Below are 21,539 nucleotides of genomic sequence, written 5' to 3'. Positions count from 1 at the left end.
CGCGCTCCCGCCGCCGCCGCCGCCCGCCGGAAGCCGCTGGGCACGCCGGGAGAGCGCGCGGCACCGTGGGATTGCGGGAGGACGCGGCGCGCGGCCCGGCCGCTCTCGGGCGCGCGGGAGGACCGCGTCTCTACTGCTCCGTGCCAAGGGGCAGCCGGAGGGCTGGCGCGGGCGGCGGGTCCTGGCCGGCTCCCGGCTCTGGAGGAGCTCAGGGAAGCCGTCCTTCCCCTCTGGGGGCTCAGGGAAGCCCCCTTCCCCGTGCCCTTGCCCGAGCCGCCCTGCAGCTCGGCCCCTCTGCCCTGCAGAGACCACGCGCCACCAGCTTTCCTGCGCCAGGTTTATTTAAAAACACCTGTAACTGCCATCACGTAGAACAGTTCAACTAATGGTGAACGTGGAAGAGGGCCAACTACATTTAATACAATACCTTAAATAGAATACAAATATAAAATGAAAGAATAAAATATTTACAGAAACAACGGCATACACAAAATCCCGTCAGAAGGCTGACAACAGAAGAGAATATTCTGCTTAAGCAACAGCAGGGAGAGAAAAAGCAAGGGGGGAGGCTTCCACATCAGTCTCTCACATGTGCTCCTCTCCTTCTCAGTCACTTCTGTCCGCGCACAAGCAGCCAGAGCTGGCAGAAGTTGCATCACGAAACAGTCCTTCAGCAGGATAAAGGGTCAGCAGTGTCCTGCCCTCCTTGGAGGAAGTTGCCAGCTTGGTGACCCTTCTGAAACTAGAACAGCAGTTTCTTCAGAACGGGCTTCTCCAATTTTGGTTCAAAACGTTTCCTCTAGGAACTAAGACATCACAGTGGATTATCAAAGCACACAAGTGTTTTCTTCCAAAGAGAAAAATATTTACAATAAACTAGACAAATCATTTTCCTCTGCCAGCAGCAAATGCCTGAGGGCCCCTACAGCTTCACAAATCATAATGGGAAGAGACTAAAGTTCTCCAGAAATTTAAGAAAATAATTAAAAAAATATATCTGCTAGGGAAAATGATCACTGGTGGCAGGGTACACAATACACCCCAGTCTCAGCTATTTTCTGCAGGGTCACAATTTCAGACTGCACATACAGATGGATAGTAACCTCCAATCCTGACTCCAATGAGTACTTCTACACGGAGCTCAAGCCTCAATGGCAGGGTGGAAGTAAAAGGGAGATGAGAGGAAAGGATCCCCAGGACATGCCTGAAGAGGAGAGCACAGTCAGCTCCACAGCAGTACCAAGTCTCAAGACTGCTCGCCTGGGCACCAACCTCCTGTTGGTTCAATGCCAACAAACCACCACCTCATCAGATAGACGCCACACGGCCAACAGGAGTTCAAATAAAGCTGACAGTCAGCATTTTAAGGTTAACCCTAGCAGCCGTCACTTCCCAGCAGAAGATCCAGCAGCTCAGGGGAGTGATTCTTGGAACCAAGAGGCACTTAAACCAATTCTTCATTTACTGATTCACAGCAGACTACACAAAAGAATCCTGACTTCTCACCCCAGCATCCTGTTCACATCAGCAAAAAGCACCAAACCCCCAAGCTTTGATACAGTACAAAAAAAAGAGGGGGATATTCTAGCCATACTGTATAGCTGCTGCTTTTCACACTGATATTGTATTATCCCTGATAATTGAAGAGAAGTAAGGCTGGATGGACTGACTCCAACCACCACCCTTGGCAGCATGTTTGGTCCAAAATGCTAGAAGCAATTATTCTGCTCCCTCCCATCCCTTCATTTTCATGAATTTGCCCTAAAAGAGTAAAGACAAAATGATAGCATACATAAATAGAAATCAAGAGTTGACACAGTAACTCCAGGCTTTAGTATCAACTGTCCAAGAAATCAGAATCCAAAAACATTGAAATACACCCAATACTGTGTTTTGCCAAGGAAGGGGCAGGGCAGGGAAAGAAGCTTTAAGTGTAAGCCTTCAGAGCATCACTGACTCAGTAGATCAATTCACAACCACCACAGCTTGTGGATGGGCATCTTTCTGGTCTGAAATAACGAAGTGCTTTGTCCTCTTAACATTGAAGGTTGCCACCAATAGTAACAGAACGGATGCGCAGGACTTGAACTCTGACCAGCAGGGAAATTTAGGACAACTGAGTGCAGAGATTGCCAATTTCTACCAGTTCAAATGTGCTTTAAGACTCATTGCAAAGCCTCAGCTAGAAAAAGGATCATCTCAGGGTATCCAACAAAATGTACAGTTTTAATTTTTTTTTTTTGAAAACAGAAGAATACGCAGTTCAGCTGTCAATCATTTCAGAAAGTTCAAGTAGAAGGTCATCCTCATCTTTCCCTGGGTCCAGATCAATTTCTGCTTCCAGTTTGCCTCCTGAGATTTCCCAAATAAGCTTCTCAAAGTCATCTTCTACAGATAAAGGTGCTTTCCCAGCTCCTGTGGAGCTTAACCGGCGTGTCTTTACCACTGCTTGTGAAGAAGCTGAGCTTGAGACCTCTGACTGTGCCACAGAATCTGCCTGGCTTACAATATGCGGTTCAGCACTTTGGAGAACAAGAAAGAGAACAATCAGTACGTGACATTCCTTAACTGGAGATGCATTTTCTGCCAACTAGCTCTTAAAACTGCAGTTAATTCCTCTTACACTTTACACAGGGATTATTTCTCAGTTAAGCTGGGGCTAGTTTAGATTCTCATACACTAACATTAGCAGATACATTTTCAGTTAGGGGATTTATCTGTGAAAATAGAGCAACTGGAGATCTGGCAAATACAGTCCAATTTTTATAGCCAGAGACACTTTGCCACATTTACTGATTTGACTGTCAAGAGGTCAAGGTTTCAACCTCTGCAAATACCTGTTCATTGTTTTAGTTATTTTCCTGTGACATATTCTGCAGACTCTGCTTCCAAATATAGAAAGTTGATCCTCATCTACCACCTCTCTCTGCTCTTCCAGCAGTCTCGCCAAGATACATGTTTGGTTCTACAGAACGCCATCCCAACAAAAGGTATAAGCGAACACTTCTCATTTATGGTTTCACAAGAAACTAGAAGAAAGAGGTCTTCCTCCATTCTGACCCATCTCCAACTTCACCCCATCTTCATTCAGGTCTTCAGATAACCCAAAAAGTCACTGTCAACTTGCAGCATTTTAAAAGAAGTATCTAAATAAGAATTCCTGCTCGCTGCTGGAAAATTCAGTCTTATGATTTGTCCTAGCAGAGTCCTTTTTTTTTTGATTTTGGCATTAATCATCTCAAAACTCTAATTTTTCCGCATGTGAAAGAACGTACGTTTCAAGTGAAAGCCACAGTGACCAAGAAAAAGAACAAGTTTTGGTTGTCACCTGTCTTTGGGTTTTTCTCTTTCAGGAATAGTGACCAGGCTATCCTCTGGCAGGGCTGGAACAACAGCCTAGGAAGAAGCAAGACAGTATTTATGACACACAAGAAAATGATTTTTTAAGTACATGCTTCTTCCACACTGCTGCTTCTTTGGCACTGCTGGGCCTTCACCAAAATCTAGTACCACAGCTTTCATGAGGAAAGTTAAGACTAATTTCAAGCCTACGAATGACTTTTTTTTTTTAAAAAAAGAACACAGCATTAACAGAAAATGCCAGAGAGAAATAATAGAAGATTATGAAAATATTGTAAATACTGTCATTCATCTAGTAAGAAGTAGAAAGGGACAACAATCATCCTGTAGACCATTACTGGACTTGAGTGAACAAAAGAGCTGTAGAACACCTCTGTTCTCCATCATTTATTCAAGAGGAGGGTGAAACTGAAGCATAGATTTTACTACAGAACAGCAACTATCTCAGCAAGTGTTCTTACCACAGTTGCTTTTTTAGCTGGAGGCTCCTTCATGTCACCACCAGTGCTGCTCAATGGTTTCACAGCTGCCACAGCAGAGGGATGACTCTCAGCTGCCTTACGTTTCAGTGCCTGCTTTGTAGGGGAGGTAGCTTTCCCATCCGACAGCTTCACATTCACCTTAGATTTGGCTAGAACAAAAGGAAAAGAGAACTGATATAGTCTTGCTCTGCCCTAAGAAATATCCAGTTTCTTTTAACATTTCCATAATCCTTGCTCAGGGCATTAAAATATATTTGGTCAGCAGAATGGCACTGCCATTTCCCAGACTCTCAGCAACCTTTTAAATATAGAGAATTCTGTTTGCTAACAATTGATATAGAGGAGCAAAGAAACTTAACAGCAACACTAAATAATAGACCAGGACAAGGAAAACCCAAACACAGAGCAATCTTAAGTGAAAGTAATGCTTTTCTAAAGCACTGTATAGAGTCTAAGAAAATTCACAAATAAAAACAATTTCTGTATTTAAAAGCCATGATTTCTCAAAAAATAGTAGTGACTACAGCAAAACACAAGAGATTACGTTACTGCCGTATAAGCTCCCTCTCTCTTGCACTCATGATGCACAGATTTATTAAGTTGTTCTACAGTGTGTCTTGGTCTGATGTGCACTATCATCTTCTCATCTCCCATTGCTGATCCAAGGCCAGGCTCGCAGGAATGGAATTGAACTAAAAAATTAAATCCACGCTTCATTTTGTACCACTTCAAGTGGTAATATGTACCCAGCCACAACTACAGCACAAAAACTGTTATTTTCCACCTTTCTTTTGAGAGAGAGCCCAAAACAGCTCTGTTATCTTCTAGTCAACACTTACTTTTAGCTTTCCGTTCCAGAGATTGAGCTGCCTGTTTCCCTGGTAGTACATCAGCATCCTTTCCTGGGCTATCAACCCCATCTTCCTGAGACTTCACCAATAACCTCCTTGTAAACTGACAGTTTGGCCCTGACACCACAGTGGATTCAGGACTCCCAGATGCTGGAGTTGTGATTGCTTTTTCAACAGCGGATGGCACAGTAGCTGCTTCCTTCTGAAGCTTCTCCTCTTGGTGTTGCTTCAGTTGCCGCTTCTCCCTCACTATCTCTTCAAAACTCTTTACCTGAACTTTAGAATTAGTTGCACTCTGGTCAGAGGGCTAGAAAAAAAAAAAGGGGGGGGGGGGAGAGGAACAATTTGACAAAAATTTTTGGAGATTTCATTACGAAAATCTGACTGGCAATCCCTCTGCAAAGGGCTCCATGTGGAACAGAGTACATTTTTTTAAAAAGTCAATGATCTGAATTATAATAAAAACATAAAACTATGATAAGACCCACACTTTGCTATAGAAATACTGCTTCATATGTCTGCAATGCCCAGCATGGCAAACTTTTTCAATACAGCAAAAGACTCTGGCTGTAATCTGTTCCATTCTTGCTAAGCAACAGTCACATAAACTCGTAATACAGCAAACACTGACAGACTGATTACCTCTAATACAAAGCTCTAACTTTTTCTATTAAAATGCTTATTTAAGGACTTTAAAAAGCCTTGAGTTTGACAGAATAAATCACTGAGAACAAAAACATTTGCTCCCTATTAACCTGGTAGATTAAGTCTTGTGCTAATAGGGCTTCTTATTCATTGTCAGGTATAATCACTAATTCAAAGTCTGAGGATAACAATGTTGTCCAGAAATGCTTTTGGAAGTGACAGGAATTAGACTTCATTGCAGTACTTACCAAACAGGGAAAGGTAGCAATACGTTCAAGCTAGGGACATACAGTATGTCACAGTCCAACATGATGGGACAAAACTTACCAGTAATTGCATGAATATATACATATATATTATACACACACATACACACACACACACACACACACAGATATGTGTTCACAAAAGACTCGCCTCTGGAGGTGAAGAGACAGCTTTGGAAGAAGGCTTGCTCACTTCTACTATCTTCTTCTCTTCTCTTCCGGGTGCTTTAAAACAAAATAATTTTCAAAAAGTATAAGTAAAGAAATCTGGTTACTTTTCTGTCCCTGGTGTGTTAATTTTCTCATCTAACAATGAGATTGAGGGAAAGGCTCATGTACATGTTCAATGAAAGTACATGTTCAATAAAGGCAGCAGTTGAACCTTCTTTCCCTCGATCATATAGCCTCTTTTTACAAGATCTTAATGATGAGATAATTAACACACTGTCATTTTTAACAGAAACTGGCCCTCAAATTAAGAAGTTCCTACAAGATTCACAAACACTAGCATATCATTAACAAGTATATCATTAACTAGGCTAAACAACACAGATATGTCCAAAAGGAAAGTAACTTGAATTCAACACAGGGAAGGTCCCTTACATAAAAAGATAGCAGAAAAATGGAAGAGAAAAATTAGGTTGCAGAGCTTCTCAAAGAATGAATTTTCCAGTGGGAAATACTGTAAACCACCATTCTGGTACTTCTTTGCCTATTTACTTGGTAGCATTTAACTGTTTTAACCTCTAACATACATATAAGAAAAAAGCAAAGTGAATCCTGAACAAACTGAATTTGCTTGACAGCAGAAGCACCTCACCGGGGCATTTTATTACCTATTAGCTTTGTGATCCGCAACAATTTCCTCCCTGCTGGGGCAGGTTCAGGTTGGGCTGGTGGAGCTGGAGCGTTTTCTCCACTCTGCTGCATCCGCAGAGCTTTCTCCTGCTTGATTTCTTCCAAGGTTTTAATACGCACCTCTCCTCCTGGCTTGGCTTTACCTGTCGGCTCTTCTAACTGCACTTTGCTAGGCACAGACGGAGCTAGTATGCTTTGCTTCTTGGGATCACCCTCAACCTTTGCCTTGATAGGCAACTCTTCTGCTTTTTGCTTCTCTTCTTCCAATTGCTTATGTTTTTTTTCAGCTAGGGCCTCTGAGAAAGTTTTGATGCGAACTGCAGCGGAAGGTCTTGTCCCTGGGCTGGGATTTTCTGTTCTACAAGGCCCTTCAGTCTGTGGTTTAGCTTGAGGTTCTCCTCGTCTCTGATTAGCTCTCTCAAGACGGATTTCCTCCAGAGTTTTCACGTGGATCTCTCCTGTTGGTTTGGCAGCTTTCTCTGCCATCATCATCATCATCAGAAAATCCCCAAAATCCCAAAAAACAAAAACAGAGAGAGAAAAGCACCAACACTTAAGAGAGTTAAACAACACTTTGAGACTCCAAAATTGGTCACAGTATGAGGGTAAGTTAATCATCCTGAGTGATCCCAGCAAAACATCTCGGGGCAGTATCTGCATCACATTCTGCTTTTCCTTTAAGCCCTTAAGCCCCTTCTTAGATTTTGAAGACCAACACTATCCAGAGAGAGCTGCTACAAAAAAAACAAAACAAGCAAAAAACCCCACTAGTGATTCTGTTTGGCTTGGGCCTAAGCATACTTCAGCTGCTCATGGTTCAGAGCAGGAGCATAAAAACATTGATGAGGTACAAGTGGAAAACACTCATCAAGAACTAGACCTCCGACAGTAGTCATCAGAAGAGCTCAAGCAAGAGGCATCAGGCATTTTTTAAAACTAACTTTCCAGTCTGTGTGGAAATAGTATAGGTTCACAGAAAGAGAAGGCAAATTTAACATCCAGTTATTACCTGTCTCTGTACTGGTCTGTTCAGAAGGCAAACCTAGTCTCTCCTTCAGAGACCTGGGGACTTGAACTGCAAGAGAGAACAGACAAAATTAGACAGGCTGCATAAATCTCAACTTTGTGCTCAGATTTCAAAAGCAGATAGGAGATCGCTTCACTGAGATTCGAAGCAACCTTGAGGCTTCGACCAACATGCAAAGAGAACCAGAAGAAAAAAGGACAAACAGAGAGCCTGAACTGAAGATCTGTGTATTGAAATCAGGTATCTTTAATAGCTTACCTCGCTTTGGTGTTTTGTCAGCCTTTTCCAGACTCTCTATCTTCTTCCCCAGTCTTTCAGCAAGGCTGCGCTTCAGTGGAAGGCCACTTGCATCAGCTTCAGACAGAAAGAAAACAAGAAATACTTTAAGGATATTTCTCCAAAGGAAGATTTTAAAACTGTCAACAAGCAACTTCAATTTTTCCGGATATATTTTCTTGTATTTGTCTTCCAGCTGCTAATGCAATTTGCCATTTCTACAATCAAATCACATCTCTGCTAGAATGTATTTTCTTCCCTCTCACCTCAGAAATACCCTTGAATCTAGATGAAAGCATCTGAATAACAGATCACAAAGAGTTATTACCTGTGGAAGCTTTCCGTTTTCCCAGTCTCTCTGCAAGACTCAATCGAATTACAGGCTCCTCCCCTAAAACAGCAAAGCATAGTCTCTTCAGTTCTCAAAAAACAGTAGCCAGTAAAAGTGTTAGCTGCTAACCTCCATGTATAGACCTATTCTGAACCCTCCTCCTCGAAGTATTACAAGAAGGCTATGTCACAAAAGATAACACTATTTTGAGAGCCAAAACATACAAACTAATGTTTCAACTGTAAAATGTACTTAGAAAAAAAAATAGTCCAAGTCCTTGTTTCAACCTCCTGCTAAGATGGTGACTAATGAACCAGAGTTTGCATGAAAACTGTATTTTGGGCAAGACAGAAGGTTACACAGTGTCATAAGCAAGCAAAATACTAGGTACAAACTTTCAGAAACATATTCCTTCCTAAGGTGAATGACTATGAGTAAAAGTAGTTCTACATTTTTTTTTCTTTAAAAGGAATTCGCACAGATCTGAAAAACATTATACAAACACTTATCACACTACTATCCACAAACGCCACTGTTGCCCTCTTTAATGCTTCAGAAATTGGTTTCTTGTGTAACACTTTTCTACAGCTCTTTCCACTCATTACTCACCTGCTTTTCAGATAACCCTATTTGCATACTGATATTTGTTTTGCCTTTAAATACAGCAGAGAAAGACAGAGTAATGTAAATACTAATCTCTGCTGTATTTAATGCAAATACGAACTCTGACACATGCTGTAAACACATTAGCTCATATACAAATCCCATTGGGCTTCAGGAACACAAAAGTAAGGATAAGCACATGTTCAGGAGCCTATAAGATGGTGATCATATGTGATCAGCTATGGCTTAATGTCAGGTTGATCAAAAACACTTCTTGATCTCCTATCGCAACACAACAAATTATTATTCCCGTCATCTTTTTTAACAGAAAAAGGCAGCACCAGCAGACCAACGTGACTGAATCACACTTAACCTTTAACTTTAGGAACCACTGAAATGAAAACAATAGTACTCCTTACTACCTTGCTTTGTGGATAGTGTCACGGTTCTGACTACTGTCCGTACATTTTCCTTTTCTGGCACAGGAACAGTCTGAGATTGGAGTGGATGAACAGGAACTCCTGAAGGACCTTCTGATCAGAGCAAGCAAAAGATAAGAATGTTTAGTGGAGGAGGAAAGAAAAAACACCAAAGATATCTTTTGGTCTTTGTGATAGTAAGTATTCACCTCTGCCTAACACAGAATGACCACTGCACGGAAATAAGACAGGTTGAGCAATCTGCCTCTGATCTGCACTTAAAATTCCAAGTTCAAGAAAACAGGTTGTATGCCAATGGAGCTAAAGGCCCCCAGACAAAGGAACATGGGAGTCTGTTCCCCAAGCAGCTCCCAGTTGCAATCTCTACCCATTAGCACAGAAGAAATGTTCTTCTTTTGCAAACAATTGTATTCACCAATGCACAGTCAGCTATCCGGATAGTATCAGGGGAAAAAAAAACAAAAAAACAAAAAAACCCAAACACGAATAGAAAGCAGAAGGGTTAGTAAGAAAGGGAGAATATTAACTCACCACCTTGTTTTTTTGCTCTTTCCTTCAGTTTCTTCAATTTAATTTCTTCAAGTGTTTTTATCCCAAAATTCAACTTCTCATCTGAAAACACAAAACAGTTGATGGAACTGAGGCTTAAAGGCATATGTTGAGAAGCACAGATCCTCAAGCTTCTTATGACTCAGCAATTTTCCAGAGTACCTAAAATAAGCACTGAACCCTATCCCCCAATGGTAAGAGAGCCATAGAACTGAAGATGTTTCAGTCTGAGATTGGCCCCTTTCTTCTTCCCTCTTCCCGTCCTTTAAAGTAAAGTCTATCTATAAGATATTATTTTCCTTTATCATTACATATGCAATTTCCTACAACGGTTGAAAAGACACATTTGCAGGCCTTATAACACCACTCTGTGGCTCCATTTTGTTCTACAAAGGTAAACAAACAGTCTACCTTTCTGAGCCAAAGGACACGTAAGGTTTCAAGTAGGAATGAGATAACTGAGTGCATTCACCACCTCTATTTACTTCTGTATTTTTAGTGTATTGCTTTTGAGTTAATTGTCAAACTGTCCTTCAGCTGCCTTAAGATGCTACATACATAAACACAAAGAAAAGGTTTCTTTGATGTTTTCTCACAGAAAAAATAGCTCCAATAGCATGTCTACAAAACAATTCATTTTTCTTAGAAAAGCAGACTTGGAAGGTGAGTGGGATAAAGGGGTAAGCTAGGAGGTAAATCCGAGTTACACCAATGCATGTAAGGCAAATTGGTTTGAGAGCCTGTAGCAAAAGACCCAGGCCTCTTTGGCTGTTCTTATATGCTCTTGAGTGTCATTCCTACAATATTAAGACTTCAGTTTCTTGAGCAGAGATTATTTTTAGTAAAACTAGTTTTGGTACGTTGAAATCACAATGGCATTTCTATTTGAAAGCCTCCTGACACTGCTCAAACTTCCAGCCTGACAAGATCTAATAAGCTTCTTTCAGACTGCTGAGAAGCTACCACCAGCTCCATGACCCCCATGCAAGATTAACCAATTTTTCCTGTGGGCTGTACTGTCTGGCAAAAGCCTTGGAAATACTGCTCATTGTATTTATAAAAGTGCCCATTCCTAGATTCATCCTACTACAGGTGTCAGCAGTATACCTTGTTTTGTATTAGCATTGGATTTCCTAGTGGAAATTATCCGCAATCCATTAGGGGTTTCTGTAGCTGGTTGCTGGACAGGTGTTTTAGTTTCCTCTCCTTCTTCAGAAAGCTGATCTAAAGGGGAAAAATAAACCTATCCAGTTAAGTAGTAGGGATTAGGCAAGAATATCAGCTTGTCCACATTTATGTAGCTCATACATTGATATTTCAGTCCATGGTTCATGCTCATATTCTTAACTGGAACACAAAAAAGTAGTTTTAGATTTTTATTTCTTTATTAAAAAAAACAGCCACAGTGTCTTAATCAACTCATATAAATACAGCTAGGCAAAAACATCAAATACTTTTGGCTGTTAACTGTAGTTTCAAGGACTAAACAATCTTTTATCCTAGACTGGACAAGATTCTTCAGACAAATCAGGGAGGGGATTTCCCTCTTCTGAAGTACAGCATCATACAACAGACCAGCTTAAACAAGACTGTTTCTGAGCTTCCCTTCCACATTATGAGTTCTGCCAGACTGCCAATCATGCACAAGTGCTCTGACCAGACAGGCTGCCTAAAAAATAGTCAGTTTTCAGATACCCCGTGATTTACAGATTAATTTATGGCACAAATGCTTTAAAGAACTAAAGTGTGCTCACCATCGTCATCTTCATCATCATCTGCAGCATTGATTACAACTGGAGGATGGGTAGGACTCGGGACATTTTCAGAGTTCTCCACTTTCATTACTCCTCTCAGCTGTGGAGATGGATTTGACTGGACAGAAAGTTTATTCTGTTGCAGAGATATCTGAGCTGCTTTCATATCATCTTCTGCAGACTCAGGTGGACTTGGCAGCGTAGCTAGAGGAAGAGTATAATCATCTGTAATTTGGCCATTTAAAACTTTGACCTCAATGTTGCACCCATCATATAAAAAGGGCAAGTAAGGCAACACATTTACCTATCTGGTAACTGAATTTACACTCTTTATTCCCTACTCTGTCACAGGTTACGAACAACGAACACAAACTGTGAACAATGCCTCCACATCACACACAAAAATCACCTTCTTACTAGCCAGTAAAAGTCTACATGAGAGAAAAGCAACCTGAAAGGCAATGATCGCTCAAGGCATAGAGAAGTTGAGCATGAAAGGAATAAATAAATAAGTAAATCCCCGAAGTACACTCAGTTTAGATGAGAGGCTACCACCGCGGACTTTTTCCTGCATTTATAAACAGACAGTTGCTTAATGTCTTCTACAGCACTGTATCCAATTATAATTAATACTGAAAGTTTAAATATTTAAACAGGAAAGAGACCTAAAAAAACCTCACTTTTGCTTGGCGGTAAGAAGAGTCCATCAACGTAACGTCCTTTGGTGTGATGAAATGCACAGTTGGACTTCTGACAGCCAACTGGCTGATTCTCCCAATAGCAAGGAATCTCACTGCGTTTTTTCTAAAGACAGGGGGAAAAAAAAAGAAAAAAGAAAACTCAGAACAAAACTTATCTGCAAAAAGTTGCATAGTTCCAGATTATGTTTGGAGAGGACTATCACAAGGCAACACTGAGGCATCATATCAAATCATAGTTCATAAGTATTTCAGGGCATATATACAAATTGTAACAATTTCTTGACATTGAATTGACATGTGAGGGTGCCTATCTTCTCCAACTGAAGGTGTATTAAACTAATATACCTTGCCAAACACTGGGATTATTGGGGGGGGGGAATATCTTAAATAACACAGGTTAAATTTATCTGAGTTTATCTTTCAGAGCTTCAGCTCTTCCCCATGTTTTTTTTCCACACCTTCTAGTACCCCAGAGAAAAAAGTGGCCAGAATAACATTATCTGAAGGAATCCAGGACAGAAGGGACCTGACAGGCCAATATCCAGCCTAGCTGTCAGAGACAGTTTTTAAGTAATTTGATCAAGGTGGTTACTCTTTTATCTGCTGAGAAAAGAATTTCAGCATCTAACACAAAATTTTCACTCTGAGATGCATCTAAAACATTAATTTCCCCCTCCTCCCCCTAATTTGCTCCCATCTCACTTGTGGTAGTGCACAGCCATTTCACTTTAAAGCAAATACATTTATCCTATACTTACAGCAATGAAAAATGCTTTTATTAATTTATTTTGAAAATACATCTTTAGGCAAACACTCACATCGATTTCCATGTGTCTGAATCTGCAGATATTCCTGAAACAACGACCCTCCTGCCACAGTGTGCAGACTGTTTCATTCCCTAGAGCAGCTTCACAATGGCGGAAGGGACAGCTGTCTCCCTGTAACCAAAAGGAAACGAACAATAAAGAAAAAAATACCACAGCCTGAAAAAAAATGCTCATGCTATTAGGACAATTTTTTAGAACTCAAAGTAAAATCTAGATTAAGTTACTAGAGATTAGCACGTCTCTCCCTAGACTCCCCTGACAAATTAAAAATAATTTAAAATAATTAAGAAACCACTCGGCCATACCTTGTTACACGTGGAATAGAAGTAGAAATAGCAATCATCTCCCTGGTTAGACATGCTGAATGAATTCCTAGAACAAGCTCAGGTTATCAGCGTTGTCTCTCCACAGGGACTGTCTTCACTCTTGACAAGAGTTGGCTTTGTTCCTTCTTGGGCTGAAAGTCTTCTACAGGCTTGATCAGTGAAATCTTCTTTTAAAAGCAACCCTGAAGAAAGCATTAAGTGAACAAAAATCCAATTATAAAGTACTATGCATTTTTCCAGCTTCCTTCTGTTAAGTGAATTAGTTTTCAAAAGGGTGCAATGTCTAGAAATTAGCTGGTTACAAAATTATCCCAGCACACACACACACACACACACAAAAAGTAAATTTGCATGAATTTGTCACAAAACACACTCTTCTACATTCTTAGCAATATTTACATGCCTCAGAGCACAGAAAAAAACGCTGCATCTAGCTTTAATCACAATACCAGAGCTACTTCTTAAAAAAGCAATCCTACAGTTATCAGTCAATGATTAGCTATGAGTACTAAATAATTTCTACAAAATACAATTTGACATTTGAAACATTATTTTCCAACTGCAGTGGATCTTCAAGTTCACCCACCTGGACAATCTCAGCAAAGGTACTGATCTTCAAAGACTTCCAGTTAACTTCTCCTGTAGGCCGAACCAACACTGAATCCATGAATTAATAATAAAGGGGTAGAAAGAATTTTCCTCCTCACATTGCCAAGGGAACCTCTCATCCACAATTCAAACATAGGATGTGCTTTTAAACATCTTATAACTAATGGAGGAAGCAAGTCCATTTGAATACTCTGTCAGACTGGAGACAGCCAGGGTTAGTTAGCTCTTCAAAAAAAAAAAACCCAGTTCATTTAAAGATGAACTTGTGATTCAAAGTGGCTGCAAAAATGAAGATCCATCTTCCACAGCCGGACAATTTATATATACATATATATAATATATATATATATTTAATTTAAAATTCAGTAAGTTCCAATTTCTGGTCTTCAAGATTTCTTCACCTATTAAGAAAACACAAAAATCTTCCCCCATCTTTATTACCTGCATAGCAAAAACATACTTGTGCATATAAATACACAAATGTGCATATACATATACACATATGTGTTTATACACACGCCAACAGTGAGTGATAATAAAATCAGCAGGAGTGGTAACAAAAATTAGACGTTTTGGTTATTGGCCAAGTAGGGTGCATAAAAAGTGTCTCATTTTGAGGGAACCGGCAAAAATGAAAGTGCTACATTATATTTTGATGAATATTCCTTCAAGGCTGATGCTTTATAATGTGAGTGATTTGGGGGCCAGCATACAAATATGCATACTTATGTACATGCATACAGTATAAACATATCTATACACATAAGCGTGCACAGTATATGTTGTATATAACCAAAAGCAATACTTTTAGCCCTAATCAGACATCTGGAGTCGCAACCAAATTAAGAGCAGGAAGACAGCAGATCAAGGATACAGCAAGCTTTGAGAGGCAGGGAAATGCTCACTTTGGAAGTGGCATGGCTGCATGATACTAAGAATTTTGAATTATTAGGATTTTGGGATATATATAATTTTACATGAGAACAAATACTACAAGTTTGCCACCACATGCTGTTCCCCAATCCATATATCCACCATTATCTATTGCTGCAAGATCAAAGGTTTGAAAAGATTGTTTAGGTCCAATTCTTAACAGTTAATGATTTTTTTGGATGCTGCGGAAGCTGAAATTGATTCCATTTAGCCACAAGCAGCTTTTTGATGTGAAGTCAGATATTTTGTTTCTAATTTTCAGATATACTAAATGCTATAAAACCTGCAACCAGACCAGATTAAAAAAAAAAACAAAAACAAATTAAAGTGATTCTGATCCCTATCACTAAAACGCTACACACTTCTCTGCTAAACATTTCTGACTCTTTTGGACAAAACTGAATTAAATACTTCTTACAAATTAATAATAAAAGGTTGGAACCTTTTACTCACACAAACACTAGTGAATTTTCCAGGATATTTTTTTTTGGCAGGGAATTTTCCCAAATCTAAAATAAAGAGAGGAGAAGTTGGGTTCTTGTATTAGTTACTGTATTTGACTGCTTGACAAAGGGAATAAAAACAGAAATTAAGTGCAATGTCTCTTTCCTTCTTCAGTATTGGTATGTTTATTCAACTTCTGACTCTCAGTACCTTCAAAACCAAACTTTGTGTCATACAAACTCCTATGCAGCTTCTAAAGATTATTGGTGCTCTTTTGCATGCAAGTTTGACAAGAAATATATTGCCAAATGTTTTACCAATATCATTGTTAATTAATGCAATTTCAAGCATGATTTCTTCAGTTTGCATAAATCAGCACTTAAACAGATGGTAATTAAACACCACTGCTTTGCTAAGCAGAGATTTTCAAATCCAAATCAGAAGGAATTCATGGTCTAGAAGGCTGTATTTCTTTTCCATAGGAAGAGTGTCAGCCACCTGTATAATGTAGGGTTACTATATCCATCACAATGTGGGGGGGGGGGGGGAGAAAAAGAAAAAAAAAAAAAGCCCCTACAGATTTAGCTCTTTCAAATGCCCAAGCAGCTCAGCTGCTTAAATTTAAACACATTTTGCTTGTTGCCTTCCTTATTTCTGAATACACTTTGACTGCTGTTCAGAATTTGAATCTGAATATATCTTGTTCAGGAATAGGAAGAAAGTAAGACTAAAACAAAACAAAAACTCACCGCTATAAATTCCAGAAAAGTTCTTTCATTGGAAAAAAAAAAGGGGGGGGGGGATAACTCAGAGACCTTTTTTTTCTTTTTAACTGAGGTCAGTTAACTTGGCAATCTGAGTGCTAAGCAGAAATCAACTTAACTAACACCTGAAAGCCCAAATAAAAATGAGTAACTCTGGTGCACTCAGCAAGTCTCTCAGAAGCTGGTAAGAATTTTAAGGCCTTTTTTTTTTTTTTTTCCTCCCTCCCCCCTCCTTCCAGTATTGTAGTAAAGTTTTTCTATTAAGATTAAGCTGCACTTAACATTTTGAATTCATTTTAAGCTTCCAGCTTGGTGACCAGCATTTGTCTTCTACTGAATTCACAGAAAAGCAAAAGGGGAACAACAAATTTTTTTTCTTCTTCACTCCAACACACACGAAGGAAGGATTATTCAGTACTTACAGCACTGTGCTTAACTAGGCATATACCTACTGGTACTTTTTGGTCATAAAGCACAAACTACTTTAGCTTTGACAATCTCTATTCCTGGTCTATTTTTGTGTGCCTTTAACTCATTACAAAACAGCAAATGTGCTTAACACCCCTCTTTATAAGAGGCTACGAGTTGACAATCAGAAGACAAGGAAGGAAGAGCACCAAGAACTGCACGTTCCAGTCTCACTTTTCAATCTGCCAGTGTTACCTCGGCTGCAAAACAGACCACTCGATTCACCCACTTGTTTGCACTTTCAGCTATGGAATGCGCTACATGCACTAGGTGTTAAAAAATTGTAAGAAATAGTGCACATAGTGCCTACATAAACTGTACGTATTCAGCACTTCCAATGGTCTGAAGCACAGAATACTCTCTTGCTAATACCTCCTCCCTACTACAAGGGATCTCATCCTCTATCAAAGTCTAAAGCTAACAGTGGAACACTTGCAATTAATACTCCTTAGACTTGTTTTAATGAATTCTAGCTGTTCAACAGTATCTAATCCTAGACTAGGTGCACATTCAGAAACTGAAGAGGGTGGGGAGGGACAGGGGACAACATGTCACTCACGACCCACTCAGAGCGAAGACTGCAAGGCTGCCAGCCAAGAACAGCAGCGTGAGCGAACACGGCCACCGTGAGCCTCCTCCGCCGACAAGCCAGCGCTCACCTTTTATTCTGACCTCGGAGAATTCTACGGTTGCTACAGCTAAGGAGCACAACAGCCTCTTGGTGGCTGCAGCAACTGTTTGAAGATGAGCCACTTTATGGTGCCTGAGTTAAGGTCAGAGGCAAATCAGTCTGTTCCTAAAAGGCTGACCGGCCTAACACTTCTGTAACTTTCAAAACATAACCCTGTACTGAAGCAGATATCTGATCAGACACTCATTCAATACAGATTTCTCTACAGCTAAACACTTCAAAAACCCAGCAGTTCTTCAAAACTGCCTTTAAAGTACAGATCTAAGGTGGCCAAGGTGAAGTGTTCGGATTTGAGTGCCCACCTCAGCAGAGAATTGGTTTCAAGACTAAGACAAATCATTCCCCAGTTCAAGAGCCACAGAAGCACCTTTGATTTGAGTCTTTCCACAGATCCTGCAAAGTCAGGAGGAGGCAAACCGAGGACAGCAGCACTCGAGCAGGACCTGCAGTGCACACCCGCAGTTCCGGAGTGGTTGCCGCAAACAAATGGCTTAAGAATGTCACACGCATGTGACATCAGGGACCTCTGGAATGAGTTGAGAATAGCCCCATCCACCCTCCCAGGAGGAGGCTGCACACAGTAGTTGTGCTCCACCTTCTGCTGCTCTACAGTTGCTTTAACACATAAAAGGCAGATGTCCACTGAGTGGCTATTTCCTGCTCCAGCAGATTCTGTGAAAGATGATTTGCATCCTGGATTTCCTGAAGAATTTGATGGGCCTTAGCAGAATGAGAAAGTGACAGCAAATCTCTTAAGCAACTGCTAAGATGTTCTCAGTGCTCTTGCTCTCTCTGAGGAAGTTCTAAATCACTAAACTTGAAATATATGTAAAACACGGCACTGATAACAGTGCCAGGTGTTGCCACAGTGTTGTCAAATGCTACAAAGCCAAGGGTGAGGGAATCAGGAAAAACCACATGCCAATTTGGTAACTTGGTTCTTGTAGGACACTTGCTGCTGTAGAATTTTTAGCGAAGCCAGCTACAGTGAGCTGCCCATTCTCTAAAAGGGGACTTCTGCTGCGGCAGTCAGAGGAAGGCAGCTTATCACAAGATAGCCAATAGGCCATCACTGTCAGGTAGTCTGTAGTGAGTTCACAGGTTCACTTATCAATTGCTAAATGCATTTTTCTGCATTCTGTTTTCTCCAAAACCTTCCACAACCACTTCTGTGAAAGCGTGTGTTCTAGATGGCAACTGATCACTTCATGCCACAGTCCGTATGAGTTTGTGAAAAGCTTGTGTTTGGGGAAAAATAATCTTAAATAATCAATTTTGTAATACTTCCATTTCTCTGTTATGCAACTACATTCTCTAATCTCAGTTTCTTCACAGCAATAGGTAGTTGAGAGTCTCTGAGTCTGACAGCTAACATTTATAGTCTTTCTCCTACCAAGACTCGGCTCAGTAGATGAAGCTGCAGTAGGAACACCCAAACCTGGAGATGCTAAACACAGCTTGCTGTAAGCTTATTCCTTGAAAAGAAATAGCTCAAATTTTCACCTCAAGAATTCTTGTGCAATGGTAGAAGAATCCACAAGTGCTTCCCGAACTTCATCATTACCAACTGCACCATCAGATTTTTAGATTCTGGCCCAGCGTATAGGGTGCATGACCTGCAATTGTTGCAGCAGCATGGAAATGCCAAGGTGAGCCCCTGGCTTGCCTTGACTGACACAATTATTAGACACATTGCAGACATGACAAAGATGTCTGTCATGAATATTGAGCATCAACAGAGAAGAAAATCCAGGCAGCAGATGTCTTTATCCTGATTTCTGGCATCAAAATGCTTTTGTCAGTACTGCTTTCACAAAGAAAACTCCCTCTATTTTCTCCAGATGCTCCAGGAACAACTACTGCTGCAGCTGCAATGGCTGCTGTAATTGTACTGATATGACCCACATCTCTGGAAACTCTTTTTGACAGCTCTGATTTACCTGGGTGTAATTAAGAGTCCATTCCTGCTTCTCTGAGTTGAAAAAAAAAGCCCACTGACTTTTCTACATCATCACTGCAAAAGAGTTGGGAACATGCATCAAACTCCCACTGCTATAACTGCTATCCGGGGAGATGACTGACACAGATGTACTAAAGGCAAATTCTTCCTCCCTTACAGTACTTCCAGCTGTGACACTTATTTTGTTAGCCATGGTTCGATGCACAAAATGCTTGACTTGGAGGTATTGCTGTAGAGTCGATGTCCTCAGGTAAGTACCTGGCTTATCATAGCCAATGTTTTTTTGTTTGTTTTTCCTCTCTTCTCCTTACACGTATGCTGGAGATGGCATACCAGGTAAATCAAGGATCAACACGGAAGAAGTCCCACAAAGAGAAACCTTTGCTCTTCTTCTAGGCAACAGTACAAGCTTTAACGTATTGCACTCCAAAAAGCAGCTCTCTCCATCTTGCTCAGCAGCAACAGGCATGACTTCTGCAGCTGCAGCACCTGCAGCTGTAGCAGCACCTGCAGGCCCAAATCCTTAACAAATTTTTAGATAGTATTTTTTTTTCCAAATGTAGTGGCTTTCCCTTAGTCCATAACCCCTTCTTCCCTATACTAATAGGTGGCTCTCTTCTACCTTTCCCTCTGTCCACCATCAACTTTTCCTCCTTGCTGTCAGGACAGGCATTAGAAATAAATTTCAGACTGAGGGCACTGATGAAGCTGCTGCAGTTGCTCTCAGGGGAGACTAGCATGCTGAAAAAACATACACTCATTCTTTTTATATGTATGAAATCAATGCCAGGCCCTGACAGCAACTTATTATGGAAATAATGACAATTCATCTTCCTCACTGAAATGTTTTATTAAATCTCAAAAAGAGTCAATTTCCTCTGGAAGCAGTCATTTGGAAGGGTGCCATTTTAGATGACAAGGGACAGCAAGAGAAGTTTTCTCTAAGCTTTCTTCCTGTACCACTAGGCCATCCAGAAAAAAAAATCCTATCCGTTCAGCCTGATCAGCTTATTGGGTGTCCAATACAACTGGTTCCAATTTTGCTTCAAAATCACCCATTTCCTGGATAGTTTTTTTTTTTTTTTTTAATCAAGTAACACAACTTTGTATTTTGAAAGTAGGGCTCAGAACTTGATTTCTGAGTGCAGCAGGAACCCCAAACAACCAGTTCTGTGAACTCCACAAACTGACTGTTACAGCAGCAAAAGTGACTTTTGCACTTGCGCTATAAACTTCAGTATAAGAAAACAGAAAGTTGCAGGATCAGATTCTTAAGAAACAACAACAACAACAAAAAAAATCACTCCTTCCTTTTGAAAAGGAATTGAAGGAGAAATTATGACAATTATGACAACTGGGTGCACCCAGAGTTAGTCAGATCCTGAAGGCAGCTGCTTTGGGGAATGGAGGAGCAGTTTGTCAGATGACTAGTTTACAGCATACTCCTCATATGCATTGCTACAAAAGGAAGGCACAAGCTTTCACCGCGGAATAGCCTATCCTGTCCTCCTCAGGCATTGTATTGGGGTCAGAAACGTACTCAAATACGTCTGGAGCCACTCCGAGGTCTCTCTTCCCCCGGGAGACCGCAGGGAAGGGCACCCTGGCCGGGGAGGGCAGCCAAGGCCTGGAGGAAGGGCGAAGGACCGCAGGAAGGGCGGCGGGGCGGGGGGAGGTAGCGGCCCTGCGGCGAGGGGGAGAGGGCCCTTGGGGCCCAGCCTCCGGCCGCCGGGAGCGGCTCCCCCCGCCAGGCCCCGGGGGAGCGCCCTGGCTGCCGCTCCCTCGCCGGGGGAGCCCGGGCTGCCCCGTAGAAGTGGGGAGGAGCCGCCGCCGCCGCCGCCTGCCTAAGGACCCCCCGCCGCGAGGGGACGGGGATGGGGCCGCGGCCTGGGCCGCCGGGCGCGGGGGCTGCGGCCTGCTCCCCCCGCCGAGGAGAGCGCAGGGGCCCCGGGGCCTGGCGGGGACGCAACCCCAGGCCCTTCCCCCGCCGGTCTATGAACGGCTCTAGTTACCGGCGAGCAGGCACTTTACCGAACCCTTGGGGAGCTGCTGCTGCCGCCGCTGCTGCCGCCGCCGTCGCCTCGTCCCCTCGCTCCACCGGAGCCACCGCTCAGGCCGTCGCCTTCACCACTGCCAGCCTCAAAGATGGCGCTCGACATACGGGCACCTCCGCGCGCCCGCTGCTAAGATGGCGGCCGGCGCGGCTTCACTCGAGCCTGCTTCCGCCCGCTTGACGCATGAGGGCGGAGTCTCGCGTCCCTCCCGCCACGGCACACAGCGACGCGCGGGCGGCGCCGCGTAACACAGCGATAATCGCGGCGCGGGAGGGAGGGGCGAAGAGAACGGCGCGGGCGGGTCTTTCCTTCCTCCTCCT

At 41.8% G+C, this 21,539-nt stretch overlaps 1 protein-coding gene across 5 annotated transcripts; it reads right to left on the bottom strand.

The window, feature by feature from the left end:
* Window positions 1-323: 323 nt before the first annotated feature.
* Window positions 324-21,323, bottom strand: ZC3H11A (zinc finger CCCH-type containing 11A). Of its 5 annotated transcripts, XM_085300339.1 has the most exons (19): window positions 21,197-21,323; window positions 15,292-15,347; window positions 13,883-13,935; window positions 13,276-13,478; window positions 12,962-13,081; window positions 12,123-12,246; window positions 11,443-11,646; window positions 10,796-10,912; window positions 9,671-9,751; window positions 9,122-9,232; window positions 8,094-8,156; window positions 7,748-7,843; window positions 7,472-7,537; window positions 6,441-6,941; window positions 5,756-5,829; window positions 4,682-5,000; window positions 3,822-3,991; window positions 3,329-3,396; window positions 324-2,522 (listed from the first exon to the last, which is right to left on the bottom strand). In XM_085300339.1, the coding sequence occupies exons 4-19, from the start codon at window positions 13,327-13,329 to the stop codon at window positions 2,264-2,266; spliced, it is 2,427 nt and encodes an 808-aa protein (XP_085156465.1). In that variant the 5' UTR covers window positions 13,330-13,478; window positions 13,883-13,935; window positions 15,292-15,347; window positions 21,197-21,323; the 3' UTR covers window positions 324-2,263. The 5 variants fall into 5 exon arrangements, with proteins under 5 accessions (XP_085156465.1, XP_085156466.1, XP_085156467.1 ...); XM_085300340.1 differs by lacking the exon at window positions 15,292-15,347 and having other exon boundaries at window positions 21,178-21,323; XM_085300341.1 differs by lacking the exon at window positions 15,292-15,347.
* Window positions 21,324-21,539: the final 216 nt, after the last annotated feature.

This window comes from Rhea americana, unplaced genomic scaffold (genome assembly GCF_003343005.1).
Source record: "Rhea americana isolate MKP2758 unplaced genomic scaffold, rheAme1 scaffold_163, whole genome shotgun sequence".
Taxonomy (NCBI): Eukaryota; Metazoa; Chordata; class Aves; order Rheiformes; family Rheidae; genus Rhea; species Rhea americana.
The sequence above is the reverse complement of the archived record's forward strand: the minus strand, read 5'-3'. Positions and strand labels throughout refer to the sequence as shown.